General features: G+C 43.3%; 1 protein-coding gene across 1 annotated transcript in view; it reads right to left on the bottom strand.

Annotated features, from left to right (window-relative positions):
- The window catches only part of cyp26b1 (cytochrome P450, family 26, subfamily b, polypeptide 1), a 46189-nt gene that overhangs the window by 9356 nt on the left and 20802 nt on the right, over positions 1-16031 (bottom strand). The window contains exon 2 of the mRNA XM_030076772.1: positions 8411-8635. Coding sequence (XP_029932632.1) covers positions 8411-8635 — 225 coding nt within the window. The remainder of the gene's footprint in view (positions 1-8410; positions 8636-16031) is intronic.

The following is a 16031-nucleotide window of genomic DNA, read 5'->3' as shown; positions in this document are numbered from 1 at the left end:
CAATCAGAACTATTTACCAGAGGACCAGGAAACCAGAGGAGTGTGTTCCTGCTTACAGCGATCACAGAATCACGCTACAGCTACTGAAGATGGGCTGGAAGCTGATTAGACACACACACACACACACACACACACACAGACTGCCAGCCAGGGGAGGGTGAACAACGCTGTGAATTTTGCCCTCTGGCTCATCTGCGACGGATTATGCATAATTGGTCAATTTGGGTGAATGTATACACACACACACACACACACACACACACACACACACACACACATTCTCAGATGATGTGGTGGCATTTGCGCTACTGGAGGGTCGGTCCAGTCTGGCGACCGGTGTGTGCAGGCGAGACACTGAAAGGTAACTATAGGTTAGAAAAACACACACACACACACACACACACACACACACACACACACACACACACACACATGGTATCTCCCTACACGGCTCTGGCTGCCAATCAAACTGAGTTTTTTTTTCATGCAGTGTCACTGTGGGACATTTCGAGTACCACACAGGCCGTGAGCGCGTGCGTGTGTGTGTCCGTGCATGTGTGTGTGTGCGTGCGTGTGTGTGTGTGTGTGTGTGTGTGTGTGCAAGCATAGCACGGTGGGTAGAATAGTATTTTGCCTGCACCACAAAAACGTGACTGTCTTCTATAGCCTGCAGTGCAAAGACACAGGCTTAAAGAAACATTATGGACACACACACACACACACACACACTAACACGAACACACACATGAACAAACACACACTAACACGAACACACACACATATGAACAAACACACACTAACACAGGCATGGACAGGCATAGACATTGTCGCACATGTACTCCCAGACTACACACACACACACACACACACACATATAGTCTCACACACACACACACACACACACACACACACACACAGTCGTCCTAATAACGTCCATATGTCTTAAATTATGTGAAAGTGCTGCGAGCTGCTGGTTCCACAGACATGTAAAGACTCCTTTATTCTTCTCTCTGCCCTCCTTTTCCCTCTCTCTCTCTCTCTCTCTCTCTCTCTCTCTCTCTCCCCTCCCCACCTCTTCCCGTCTCTCCCTGCCCCTTCATCCATCCTTTTTTCACTTCTCTCTCTCTCTCTTTTCTTTTCTCTTCTCTCTTAGTCAAACAAGCGCTCCATACGTCTTCTCTCTCCTTTCCATCATCGCCTCAGATCGAAACTCGGCCCCCTTTGCTTTCTTTGGCTCGTGCCCGCCGAGCGCCGCGGATCAAACGCGAACGCGAGGGTGAACGTTAGTCTTGGACGGCGGCGGCGTGTTATAAAAGGATTTGAGACAATGAAAGACAAACAGGAGGCAAAATAACATTATGTCAGCCTGAGATTAAGGGGGCTCTCGCCGGCCTCCATGTTCAACAATGTTAAATTACCGTAATGACACGAGCGGCGGGGGCTTCGCGTCGTTGAACCTCCGTCTTGACTTTTTTTTTTTTTTTTTTAATTGATATTTACTGAATTTTAATCTTTAATATGGGTTATCTTCTCTCTAGTGTTTCCTCACTTCGAAGTGGCGAGTGTAGGATAGCATTTCCTCAGTATTTTTAATTCCTTAGTGTTTTTAAATTTGTGTGTGTGTGTGTGTGTGTGTGTGTGTGTGTGTGTGAAGGGGGGGATATATCTTGTGTCTATTGTTTGTTGTATAGTTTTTATGTGTTTTTATGTAAAGCACTTTGGGCTGCTCCTTTCGCATGAAAAGTGCTCTATAAATAAAGTTTGATTGATTGATCGATTGATTGATTGATTGAAGCCGTTCGGACTCATCTTCAGTGTTAACCCCCTGAACCCCAAACCTGCCGGCGGGATAGAAAGACATGTATTTTTTAAAAAATCGCCAAAATTCAATCGTTTATCATAGCTGGACGCTGTAAAAAACTATTTTTTTGTCGGAATTTGAATTTTCCGACGGTCCCTGAATGCAACATGTCCGACTTCCCTTTAGCGTTACAAAAAAGGACGAAACTAAGCCTAAAAAAGTGACTTTTCATTCGAATCATTTTATTATGCATGCTTCATTCAACAATTCGCCAAAAAATAGTCGTTCACTCAATCCAGATCATTCAAAAAACAGAAAATTCTGCGGTCTTCAGCGGATCTGAGACATCTTGATTGATTCAGGTGAGCCCAACAGTCGCGTGACGAAAATTCACTGAATTTCAGTGTGTGTACAGTAGTAACATGGAAGGGCGCAAGGCAGTAAAAGCGCCTAAGTTTATACAGGTTGGAAAAATGTTAATATTTCAGGAAATTAATCATGTGAAGCCCTACTTTTTTTTTTCCTGGATCAGTGACACTTGTGGGCACCTGAAAAAATGTTCTGTACATTTATTCCAATTTTCTCGATTTTTGTAAAATAAATTATCAAAAAAAAAAAAATCATTGATTATTATTATTTATGGCACTATAACTCTTTCATACTGTGTGAATGACATTTTTGAATGGCTTCAGGTGATAGCCACAGCTGTGCTGTTTCCATAGCCCACAGTGAGCCAAAATGTGAGGGGAGCAGAAAACACCCAAAAACTGCTTGGGGGTTCAGAGGGTTAAAATCTTTTTCTTCAAGCAAGGTAAAACAAAATCCACCGGTGGGATGAGATAATCCCACTCGTTTCCGACGCGAATCGACTTGTTTCCGGAGTTTTCTTCAATCGGGCGTCATTTTCTCGATCCCAGAGAGCTGATCTGGATTATTCTGCCTTGTTTCAACACATTTATAGAAAAATTCCTTGAAACTGCATCGGAAACAAGTGGGATTATCGCATCTCGTGTCGTATCTCATCCCAGATTTTCACCTTGTTTGAAGGAAAACCCTGAATATGAGCCTGACTTTTCAAGATGGAGATTTTTTTGTTTTTACAGTGTTTCATTTTAATTCTCTGAGGTGTGTGTTGTGTTTCCGGCTGATTTCGGGTCTATATCCCCTTCAGTGTCAAACCGTGTGGTGACATTTAAAGTAAACTGCATCATCTTCTTGTTTTCTCCATCAAACACACTTTTTACATTTCTTGACGCTACTTTTTTTTTTTCTAATTGAGCATAAAAAAAAAAGGAGAAGAGAGACAGAGAACAGGTAGAGGATTTCAGTTCGGTTACAACTGGCTATGCCCTCTACTGGCGATGGACAGAAAGCACAGGGTCTCTTGCAAGGAAACACACACACACATGCACACACACGGACAGAAGCAACATGCACAGCAGCATCCTTGTCCGAAAAAGAGAGAGAGAAAAGAAGTTGAGGGACGGTTTTTGACTCTAAATGCCAAATTAAAACGTGCTCAATGCGATTTTATGGCGTCTTAATTTCTTAAACTATCCTTTTACAGGTGCAACACACAGATAAAGTCACAGTAAAAGTCAAAAGTAAGGCCCAAATCCCACTTTTTTGCATAATTTTCCTGAATCAAGAGTCACTTTCTCGATCCTCGTGGGCCGATCCGCCTCATTCTGCCTTGTCGCGGCGTATTTACGCTTCCTCCCAGAGATAAAACCCCGAAACAAGTGAAACTGCACTGGAATCAAGTGGGATTATCTCACCCCACCGGCAGATTTTTTTACCCCGTTTGAAGAAAAAAAACAGGATTTTAACGCTGAATATGGGACGAAATGACTTCTAGGCATGTGGAAAAAAGAGAGAGAGAGAGAGAGAGAGAGAGAGAGCCTTGAGATGTCAGGAGGTTGAGAGTGACAGCATAATTGAGGCAGAGGTCAATTTTAATCTCCCTCCACATGTTTCTTCTATTCCCTCCCTCTCCCTCTCTGTTATCCCTGTCTCCTTCTCTCCCGATCCTAAATATAGGGATGGAGGGATTGTTCCAAAAGAAAGAAAAACAAAAGGAAGGAAAGGAAAATGTGGAGCAGACGGACAGAGAGAGAGAGAGAGAGAGAGAGAGAGAGAGAGAGAGAAGGGGAACTGAAAAAAAAAAACAGGTATGTCAGTAGGAGTGAAAATAAGAGCTGGCTGCCACTGTCAACACAGTGTCGAAGAAAAATCCTCCTCTGTGTGTGTGTGTGTGTGTGTGTGTGTGTAGCTTTGCATGCCTCGAAAAATCCTCTCCTTGCGTGCATGTGCGTGTGTGTGCCGGGCGCAGACACCCACACACACACACACACACACCTTAAAAAACCCCGCAGCTTGGATAGTGCATGTGTTTTCGCAGCGTGTAAGGACACAGCCGAGGCCCTCAGCCACTTTTCCACCGGCGGGCGGGGCTCGGCTCGGCTCGGCTCGGTCACCTCGGCACGTTCGCTCCACGTTTTCGATCCGCTCGTTCTGCGGGAGAAACGCTCCGGGGCTCCGGGGCTCCGAGGCTCCGAGGCTCCGAGGCATTACTCATTGTTTACAAGTGAGGAGCTGTCACTAAAAACGAAAGGTCAGCTGGAGTTTAAAGCTGCGCGGCTTTTGCTTTTGCTTTTGCTTTTGCTTTCGCTCATTTCCACACTGGGGGAAACGCAGCAGTGAGGTGAAACGATTCCAAAATACCAAAGAGAATAAAATTTTTTTAAAAATAACAAGGACGAGATATCGTATTTCCCCAATTAATCGCCCGGGCGTTTAATACGCAAAATCGACTTGGACCCCGGGCATTTAAAAGAACCAGGCGGCTATTCGCTGCAGGCCTTTATTTATTTTTACACCAGGTCATTATCGTGATGACAGCTACTGTCCAACATATTTACAGTCGGTCAATTTAAGATTACGCTACACTCTTTTTTCTAATGTTAGCTAGCGCTCTTATTTTGACAGAAACGGAAGTGGCGCACTGTTATTGTGCGGCTAACTGTTTACTTCTGCAAAAATAAGGTGAATAGCCTTACTTTGGGTTACCTCAATATAATGCAAATAATCGCCCCGGCGGTTATTCGGGTGGGCGTTTAATACGCAAAATGGGTGCAGACCCCAGGCGTTTAAAAGAACCCGGCGGCTATTTGTGGCCCGGCGATTAATTGGTGAAATACGGTAAGATACATATTGACATAATGACGGGATTTCACCCCGAAACGAATGTAAGAAGAGATTTATTTTTGTACACATCATTTAATTAATGGTCACTGCGTTTATAAATATTGTGTTCCGTTGTTTAGTTTTTCATTTGGAACTATATGGTGTGCAGGTAATTTGAGTTGTGGTTAGGATCGGCGGAGTGATGCATAAACTGGTGAGATGTTTTAAGACTATGGGTAAGACGCCCAAAAACCCTGTCTTACACAAACAAGGAGACAAGTTGAATTATCATTTACACTGCAACAAATCTCCATCGTCACATTTAATCTCATCTTCAGCGTTCAAATCATGTTTTTTCCTTAAAAAAAAAAAAAATCTGCCATTGAGATGAGATGATTTCACTTGTTTCCATCTTGTTTGTTGACTCAAGTTGGGCTCATTTGCATGATTCTGCCTCGGTTCACCGTCACATTTCAGCTTGTCTGCAGGAAAACAAGTGAAACGTCTTTTGGAAACAAGTGGGATTATCTCATCGTTTGAAGAAAAAACAGGATTTCTCACACCAAATTAAGATTAGACGGCTTCTTCTCTCATGGTGGATGATGATGATGAAGACTATGCGTGTTGTTTCGGGGCCTGGACGGTGACGAAACCCCCCCGTTTGGCCCCGTCTGGCCCCGTAGTGGAAACCAGGCCACGTTCCCTGTTTAACACGGGGTTATATGGAAACTGACTGGCTCTGTGGTGATTGTTTTTCCGTAAGAAAACCACGAGAAGGTTAGGTACACACACACACACACACACACACACGCACACACACGAGCACACACACTCATGCAGCAGCAGTAACAGTAACACACTCATTCTGTCTTTCTTTCAGTTTAGTTTCGCTTGTTGCATGCTGACTTAGTTTTATTATCCAGAAAACACACATTTACACACACACACACACATATATATATACACCCAAGTCCTGCAAAATGTCCAGTTGATCTATTTGCCCTCCTTGCCGTTCCCTCTTGTTCTCCACCTGGCTTCTAGTTCCTCTAAATGCATATCGACTGCAGGCGGATGGATACATGACGCCGGCGAGAAGTAGTTCCCATTATTTTTGGAAAGGCTCTGTTGTATTCGGGGCGGAAGGGAGACAGACTGGAAACCTCACCAAATCGCACAGATAAGCTGACAGGTTAAGTGAAAAAAATATATATATATCTTTTTTTTTTGTTTGTTTGGTTTTTTTTTGTATTTTGGGTGAATTGTTCCTTTAAAATGTTGTTTTTATTTATCCGGGGGCCGAGGGAGTGTGCACATATGCTTTCATTCACAAACTTGTGTCTGTATATGTCCCTGTGTGTTGCGCCCTCAAACCCCCCCCCGCCGCCCCCAACACACACACACACACACACACACACACACACACACACACACAGAAAGCCCCTCTTTGTGCCACGTCGGAGGCAGCCTTCCTAATCAGGGGTCATTACACGAGGTTACCGCGGCAGGTCTCCAGGGAGAGGAGAGCAGGGGGAGCTGAGATTAGACCCAGCCGACCCCTCACTGTCCCGGGACACCGAAACCTGACACACACACACACACACACACACACACCACCATCCCCCAACACACCCCCAGATTCTAGAGAGAGAGAGACCAGACAAGCCCCTGTGTTAAAGCACTCGCGCCTTTCATCGGTGTTGTTCATGTGTGTGTTTGAGCATCTTGTGTGTGTGTGTGTGTGTGTGTGTGTGTGTGTGTGTGTGCGTGTGTGCATGGGAGAGCAAGAGGAAGGTATGCACCCCAGGGATAAGGGGATAATAGGAAGGAGAGGTAAGTGGCTGATTAGCCGAAATGGTCCTGGCACAGATGAGAGAGAGAGAGAGAGAGAGAGAGAAACGGAGAGAGAGAGGGAATTAGGGAGGAAGAGGAGGAGGATGGAGAGAGAAAGAGTGGTGGTTATGAGTGAAAGAGAGAGAGAGAGAGAAGGAGAGAGAGGGGGAAGAGAGGCAGAGTGGAAGGAGGACTAGGAGGAATGAAGCAGAGAAATAAAAGACAAAACGGAGGGCAAAGACAGGGGCGATATCGAAGTTAGCCGGTCATCCTCTCTCTCTCTCTCTCTCTCTCTCTCTCTTTCTCTCTCTCTGTGTGTGTGTGTGTGTGTGTGTGTGTGTGTGTGTGTGTGTGACGGACAGAGGGAAGAGGAGCTCGTTCTCACGCTTGAGCAGCCAGAGCTCTGCTGATACGCTGAACTGAGACCACAGGATACCTTTTCACTGGCGGCCCTGTGTGTGTTAGTGTGTGTGTGTGTGTGTGCACACGAGTGTGTGTGTGTGTGTGTGTGTCTCCTATCTCTCTTACCTCTGTCTCTCTCTCTCTCAGTTAAGGTGTGAGCGTGTGTGAATGTGTGTTCGGTGCTTGTGTCGTTCGCTCCGTCGCATCTTCACCTCCCCGCTCGTGTGTGTGTGTGTGTGTGTGTGTGTGTGTGTGTGTGTGCATGTAGTGCGTCCTACCTGTCTTAACTTTCACTAAACGTGTGTGTGTGTGTGTGTGTGTGTGTGTGTGTGTGTGTGTGCAAATGCATGTATTGTCACTAATAGTAGTTTACTGTTATTATAACACAGATGGAGTGCATGTGTGTGTTTTAATGTGTGTGTGTCTCCTCTTATGGCAGTGTGTGTGTGTGTGTGGTGTGTGTGTGGGGGGATGTATGTAGCGCATCCTACCTGTCTTGACTTTCACTAAACATGTGTGTGTGTGTGTGTGTGCAAATGCATGTATTGTCACTAACAGTAGTTTACTTTTATATAACACAGCATGTGTGTGTTTTAATGTGTGTGTGTCTGCTGTATGTGCCTTTCTCTTCTTATGGCAGAGTGTGTGTGTGTGTGTGTGACTTTGCGTGTGTGTGTGTGTGTGTGTGTGTGTGTGTGTGTGTGCAAATGCATGTACTGTCACTAACAGTGACAGTGTGTGTCTGCTGTATGTGCCTTTCTCTTCTTATGGAAGTGTGTGTGTGTGTGTGTGTGTGTGTGTGCAAATGCATGTATTCTCACTAATAGTAGTTTACTCTCATTATAACACAGATGGAGTGCATGTGTGTGTTTTAATATGTGTGTGTCTCCTCTTATGGCACAGTGTGTGTGTGTGTGGTGTGTGTGTGGGGGGATGTATGTAGCGCGTCCTCCCTGTCTTTACTTTCACTAAACATGTGTGTGTGTGTGTGTGTGTGTGTGTGTGTGTGTGCAAATGCATGTATTGTCACTAATAGTAGTTTACTCTTATTATAACACAGATGGAGTGCATGTGTATGTTTTAATATGTGTGTGTCTCCTCTTATGCCAGTGTGTGTGTGTGCGTGTATGTGTGTGTGTGCGTGTGTGTGTGTGTGTGTGTGTGTGTGTGTGTGCGTGCGTGCGCCCCCACCTTCCTCCTCTTGCGGTGGATGTCCCCGATGCTGTTGGCCAGCGAGTTGGGGCCCAGCAGGGTGGCGGTGCTCTGGGGCCAGTCCACCGTCACCAGCGTGTGCTCGCCCATCAGCACCTTGCGCACGTTCTCGGCGCCCGTCACCCGGATGAGCGGGCGGCCCAGCAGGTGGGTCTTGAACACGTTGCCGTACTTCTGCCTCCGCGACGCGTGGAAGCCCGAGCCCTGAGGAGGAGGAGGAGGAGGAGACAAAGGAGAAGTGAGTGGGACGAGTCGATGAATCGGAAGGTGTGATGGTTTCAGGTCATTTAGTTTATCCCTCCTGTTACGTTCAAATTTACAAACATCTTTTATGTTTGGGCTCAATTTGACCCTCAGCAGTTTAAACCTCCATAAAATTATTATTATTATCTAATTGTTATCAAAGTTTATGTGTCAGGTGCTTTATGTTTCTTTTTTTTTGACGACCTAAATAGCCCTTTAACCCTTTATAGGGCACTCGTTGAAATACTTTAAAATTAAAAAAATAAATAAATAATAAAAAAAAAAAAAACCCTAGACTGTTATTAGTAAACATGACAGGACTTTATTACTTTTATAAAATTTTTCTAAAATTTTCATTTTCCTATAGAAAATCAAAGCCATTGAGATTGGCTGGGTGAAGACCAAATGATTATTGAATAATTCTAATTAATAATTATTAAATAAAACATAACCCCCCACCCCCACTTATACATCCAGTATTCCTATTACGCCACTATGGAAAAATATGCAAATCACCATAAAATCTCACTGATTGACCTAAACTTGGAAAGAAATATAAATTTTTGGTGTTTTAATGGCTTTATATTATTTGTAAGTACAGATTTTTGTTATTTATAACCGATGTGTTACAAAGTGTGTACAGGACATTGAAAACATATCATCGTGTGAATTTCATGTTTACCCGGTAGAACCCATTACATTAGAAAAACTCATTAAATATGAAGCAAAAAAAAAAAAAAAAATTATGTTAATCATTTATTTAGAGACGTTAAACACTGAATGGGGTCAAATTGGCCCCAAACTTAATAGGAGGGTCAACATCCAACTTTCCGCTGTTCATGTTCCAGATCATTCCACCTTAAATCGGGAATCAATACAGCTCGATCACATCTCCAGCTTATTCATCCGAAATGATCATAATCCGCATAATCTGCATTTCAGTCAACGGCTCAGTCACTGCCCGCTGAGGTTTCTGGGTTTCAACATGATTATTTTCCTTATTGATGACTTTTTCTGCTTTTTTTTTTTTTTTTTTTTTTTTTCAATTGATCACTTAATTATCTCGTGTAGAAATTTGGTAAAATAATGACAAAGCCTCGTACGTTTCACAAGTTTTCACCACCCAAAGTGCCGTCTTCTGAATTCTTCTAAATTACTTTTAGTCATTTGTGCATCACTCGTCTTTGGAGATTCAACAGGTGTGTGTGTGTATGTGTGTGTATGTATGTGTGTGTGTGTGTGTAAGTGCTGACTAATACACAGTGCAAATAAAAAAATCACTCATGTTCTGAAAATACTTTTCGTGTTGGTGTTTCTCATATAACTTACAACCAGATTTACATTACAGTTTAATTAGGTACATAAACTCATCCTAAACTATATTAATCTTTTTTTTTTTTTTTTTTTTGAGACTACAGTGGGTGGTGCTTTATCTTATGATCTCATTTCAGACAAAACCTATTCACTTTTAATTTTTTATTCCCCCAAACCCTCCTCAGCACACAGGCCTACCTCTTTATTTTTTTATTCTCACATAACTTGCACCAGTTTTATGAATCTTGCTGTGATGCATAATGTGAATTTCGGCAATTACACGTCAGTTTAAACGTGTGTGAACTTTAATTCCTGCAGATAATCCGGTGGTTTTATGCTCCGCGACGTCACAGACGGAGAAGATAGAAGAAACAGAGTAAACAGTGAAAAAGGTCCCAGGAGGGTTTTCAGCTGCGCCTGAGCAGACGAGATTTTGGGTGCCAAAAGCGGTCAGCGCCGTCCCACCACCAGAGCTGTGTGTGTGTGTGTGTGTGAGTGAGTGTGTGTGTGTGTGTGTGAGCCAACCCGAGGCGTGAGTTTAGCGGTTTAGAGGTGAGAGGTGAACTGGATCAACACAGGCGAGGTGTGTGTGTGTGTGTGTGTGTGTGTGTGTGTGTGTGTGTGTGACTTGCACCAGTCAGATTACCGCAGATAATCTTAAAATGTGGAATTTAGGAATTTATGCAAGAGGGCCAGCTTTACGGATTAGCGCCACGACCTCGCAGCTTAGCTTGACACACACTCTCTCACACACACACACACACACACACACACACACACACACACACACACACATGCGGTTAAGCGTTCAGATCGGAGTTAGAGGGATGACGGGGCCAAAGGCTGCAGGCAAGTGAGCTAATGTATGAGAAAATGAGGTGAGGAAGGATAAACAGGGAGTAGAAAGTTAGCGGATAAAGGAGGAAGACACTCAAAACGTGAAAAAATAATAATAAAAAAAAATAAAAACGGACAGATGTACAGACGGGAAGACGAGAGGGATGGACGGGATGTGCACCTCGTGTCTGTTAAAGGAATTTCCCTTCAGCGATGCGGCCGTCGAAGGTGTGACGTGGGATTGGACCGGAGGAAATCCCCGAACACTCCACCCTGTCTCCGAGACGCCTGCCCTCCTTCACTCGTTTTATTCTCTCCGTCCACGCCCGGCCCGTCAGCTCAAGGAGATCCCCTCTCTCTCTTTCCCTCTCTCTCTCTCTCTCTCTCTCTTTCACATCATGTGTTATTCTCTCTTACCCTTCCTTTCCCTGATCGCTTTAACGCTGCGTTCACTTCAGCTCAGATGCCGGGATTTCGGTGACGGCGTTGCGTTGAGGGTCGACTCGGGAAAATCGATTGATCGCTAACGAGAAGAAGATAATCTGCGTTCTGTTCCGTGTGCGGTTTGGTTTGCTGAAGTAGTAAATAATCGTTCTCACGTCGGGTCAAATCTTAATGTAAATCCGCAAGTTTTTTTTTTTAGCGATTTGTTTCCTGACATTTTTTCCACTGCAGCTCAAATCAGAGAAACCGGAACGTTTGAATGATACCCGCATTTTCCAGATTGTGATTCCTGAGTTCAGTTTGTTTTTTGTTTTTGGTTTTTTTCACAAGTCGGAGGTCGTTTTTTTACGGCGTTCCGAGGTGTCCTGAATGCAACATCGCTCTCAAGCTCGTTCCGCCTTGTCTCAGTCATCTGTTGTAGTTTTTCTCTTTCATTCACTCCGTCACGACTTCCCTTCTTCCCACTACATCATTACCATCATCACTGACTCCCTAAAAAAAAGTGTGTGTGTGTGTGTGTGTGTGTGTGTGTGTGTGTGTGTGTAGGATGGGGGAGGGGGGCACAAGAAACAGGAAAACATGGAAAAGGTGGGAAAATCGTCACTTATCACAAATTTACTGGATTCTGATGAAGGTAAGAGCGAGCAAACCTCTGGCCAAAACCTTCTTGTTCCCACTCGCACTCACATTTCAGAGGCTTTTTCCTTTTTTTTTTTTTTTCTTTTTATGCTCACTATTAATTTAAATCGCCTTTTAGGATGTGACCTTTAGTTCACTTTTGATGTTCACCTCTAAAAGCTCGGCCTAAGAGCTTTCTATCCTCTGCGGTCTGAGGCGCAAACACACCTTTTCTCCCCACATGCTAAAAGTTACCGCCATGTTTCCGTGAGCCGGCGTCCCGGGGCAACAAGTAAACCAGCACTCGGCGAATGAAAATGAAAACCGGCTCAGCGTCGACGTCCACCTCCGGACGGGTCAGAGGTCAGAGATCGCTCAAACCCCTTTTCGGCACGGCGTCCGAATACAGAAAGTGGAGTTTGACGTCTCTGATCGGGGATTTTTCCGCTTCAGCTCAGCGACTTCAGACGTTTCAAACATTTTTCTTTTATGTTTACCATTTCGGATGCACATATACTACTTATAAATGCGATTTGATGAAGAGTTAACGCCCTGTTTTTTAATAATACGGAGCTACACAGGATGATAAACCTTTAAATTATGTATTAAATTAAGCAAGTTTTTCCTTTTCATTCAATAAATCAACAAGACCAACTCGAAATAGCTGCCCAACATGAACAATATTAGAGAGATTCATGGAAAAAAACATGACTTTACACATGGATATATCATCAACTACAGTATAAAATTCACGAGTGTCTCTCTACGGGACGTCCCGGCTCTGTTTCAATTTCTCTCTGTGCCGATGGGCGATGACAGAGTCCCGTTTGGAGACGGTCCATGTCGGGCATGGATTCGATACAAGTTGGCGCCGTTGAACTGGCGATGGAGATGCAAATCAGCGCGGCTCGGGTCAAAGTGTGTGCAGAACATGCTGTCACTGCAAAAACTCAAAATCTCACCAAGAATATTTGTCTTATTTCAAGTCAAAAATGTCTTATTTCAAGTCAAAATGTCTCATGACACTTAAAATAAGACATGATCACCTCAGAAGTAACTTGTTTTTAGACAATTTTCACTTGTTTCACGTGAAAATTTGCTTGAAACAAGTGAAATTTGTATAAAAAAAAGTTATTTCTGAGGTGATCATGTCTTATTTTAAGTGTAATGAGATATTTTGACTAGAAATGAGACAAATATTCTTGGTAAGATTTTGCGTTTTTGCAGTGTAGAAGTGAAGGCTAACTTTACTGCGGCTCACTCTCAGTCGTTTTGAGAAAATGAGGAAAAACTGTTCACCTGTAGCTGCTCAAAATGACTGTAACATGTTATGATTCACTTAAAATTCACAAATTAATACCAAATATGTTCCAAAACACACGAGAAGGCAAGACAAAAGAAGGTCATGTCTGGCCTGAGAGGAGTAGCCATGCGGGCCCCGTTCGGGACCCCAAACCGTAGCTTGACCCCCGGTGAGTCCCCAGAGGGGCAGAGTCGGAGCTGACCCGAGTTCAGCTTTGACGTTGACCTCCGAACAGTCGAGGTCGCGGCCCGGAGAGAAGGAGCCGACCCCAGAACTGTAAATGCTCTGTTCCAGTGAGAGGAGCCTCGGGGCGCGTTACTGTGTTACACACACACACACACACACACACACACATGCACAACACACACTTTTGTGCACATTTCAAAACACACTCATGTATTCGTCTGTCAAACGGCATGCACGCCCACTCTCATGTACATGGCACACACACACAATCCATTCAAAGCACACATACATGCATGTTGGTTCAGACGCACACACACACACACACACACACACACACACACACACACTGAATTCACAAAAATGTCCAAAGCAAACAAACACGGAGAGGCCGGACTCCAAATTGCCGTGACAACACTAACTGGTTTGACCCCGGTTTACTCTTGGGGAATGAGAAATGTATGTATGGCTGTGAGGCACACACACACACACACACACACACACACACACACACACACACACACACACAGGTAACATGTGAAAACATACATGTAAAAAATGTGCCGTACTCTAAGGTGTGTTTGTGTGTGTAAGAGAGATGCTGGCAGATCTGTGTGTACACACGGTTGGAAGTGTGTGTGTGCATGTGTGTGTGTGTGTGTGTGTGTGCGTGTGTGAATGGAGGGTTCTTTCAGCGCCTAATTTTAGCAGGTAGTTTGTTTCCTGTTTGTTTGAGACGAGAGGCACAAACACACCTCTCTCGCCGCAGTGCCGCTTTGTGTGTGTGTGTGTGTGTGTGTGTGTGTGTGTGTGTGTGTGTGTTTGCACAAGCATGGCCTGATCTCTTGCATCACTCCAGCAGAACGAGGCTACAAATTTATTCTCACAGTGATTCTGGTTTACGGTGCAATTTGTGGTGGAGGGTCCTGCAGCGAAGCTCAAACGACTCAGAGCAGCAACAACAAATAAAGAAGCAGAGAGTGAATTTATCCAGATACTCCATAAACAAGATCTGCTTTACATACGAGGGACTTCATATTTTACATATACATACTTATAGAGATATATAGATATATAGATATATTTAAAGAGGGAGAGAGAGAGAGAGAGAGATTTAAAACTGAGGCTCAAAAACTGACTGTTCTTTTACTTATTCATTTATTTTTCTTCTCTTTGTTAATTTATGTAATTTCTAAAGTTAATCTGTCATGACGGTGTGCTTTAATGTGTTTGATGTTCCAAATTATAGCTGATTTAGTAAAACACATTTGTTATTAACTTTTCATTTCTATCCTAAACTCCCCCGCTCCCTCAACAAACCCGAGGTTTGAGCTGAAGCGTGGATTTGGAGAATTGTTACACCTTTAATATGCACAAAAACAGTAAAAATGACCCTAACCCATATGTTCAACATACATGGTCTCTATGGTAACACTTTACAATAAGAGTGCAACAATTAACGTTAATGCTGTAATAAACATTAAGTAACAGGTAATGAACATTAAGTAAGAGGTAATAAACATTAAGTAACAGGTAATAAACATTAAGTAACAGTTAACTAACCGTTAACTAATGTGTCTAAGAATCATGTACTAATGCTGTTCATGCTAAGGTATTAATTTAAATGTTATTTAAGGGTTATTGTAGATATTATTAACATTAGTAAATGCCATAATAATCATTAACTAACAGTTAATTAACCATTACGGCATTAACTAACGTTAATTAATGTTATTGTTGTACTCTTATTATAAAGTGCCACTAGTTAATCTATCATGAAGGTGTATTTTAATGTTCCAAATTATAGCTGATTTAGTAAAATGCATTTGTTATTAATTTTTCATTTCTATTCTAGACCCCCTCGCTCCCTCAACAAACCCGAGGTTTGAGCTGAACCGTGGATTTGGAGAGTTGTTACACCTTTAATATGCACAAAAACAGTAAAAATGACATGCATATATTCAACATACATGGACTCCACATATATAACTGTATTTGTTTGGTTTGCATATTAATATTTATTCCGCGGTCTGGGTGAATACTTGCCTCTGATTGGCTGGAGAGGCTGTTAAAACTGTAATGCACACATAATCTGGGTCAGGATTTATCCCTGGTCTACATTCATACACTGGATGTAAAATTTAAAAACAACCCGTGTAACCATAGCGACACATAACGGCTGTGCTAAATAAGTCATAAGCGCATGTTAGCCGTTAGCCTGCGCCCCGCCCCGCCCCGCCCCGCCCCGCCCCGTTCTTACACTCCTCTCTGCTTCAACAACCGTTATGATCATTTTACAGAAATGAACATTGAGATTTAAATGCAAATGTGGAAAATGCAAATATTTGTTGGACGTTTGTTTGTCGCTGACTGCGTTATGGCGGGTCATCCTGCTGGTTAGGAAACACCTAAAACACAGAGAGTCGGGAAACGATGCAGAATCCACCGCTGATCTGTGCTCGTTAACCCCTTACTGCCTGGATTTATTTACAATTATCTACAAAAAAAAAAAATTGTTTGTGTTTTTTGCCTTCAAGCTAAATGCTAAATTATTGGTGGTAGAGTGCTTCCAATGCAATGCAATTCTTGGTATGTGTGAAATATGCATCAACAGGCATCAGTGGGACACACACACACACACACACACACACACACACA

This window comes from Myripristis murdjan, chromosome 18 (assembly GCF_902150065.1).
Source record: "Myripristis murdjan chromosome 18, fMyrMur1.1, whole genome shotgun sequence".
Taxonomy (NCBI): Eukaryota; Metazoa; Chordata; class Actinopteri; order Holocentriformes; family Holocentridae; genus Myripristis; species Myripristis murdjan.
The sequence above is the reverse complement of the archived record's forward strand: the minus strand, read 5'-3'. Positions and strand labels throughout refer to the sequence as shown.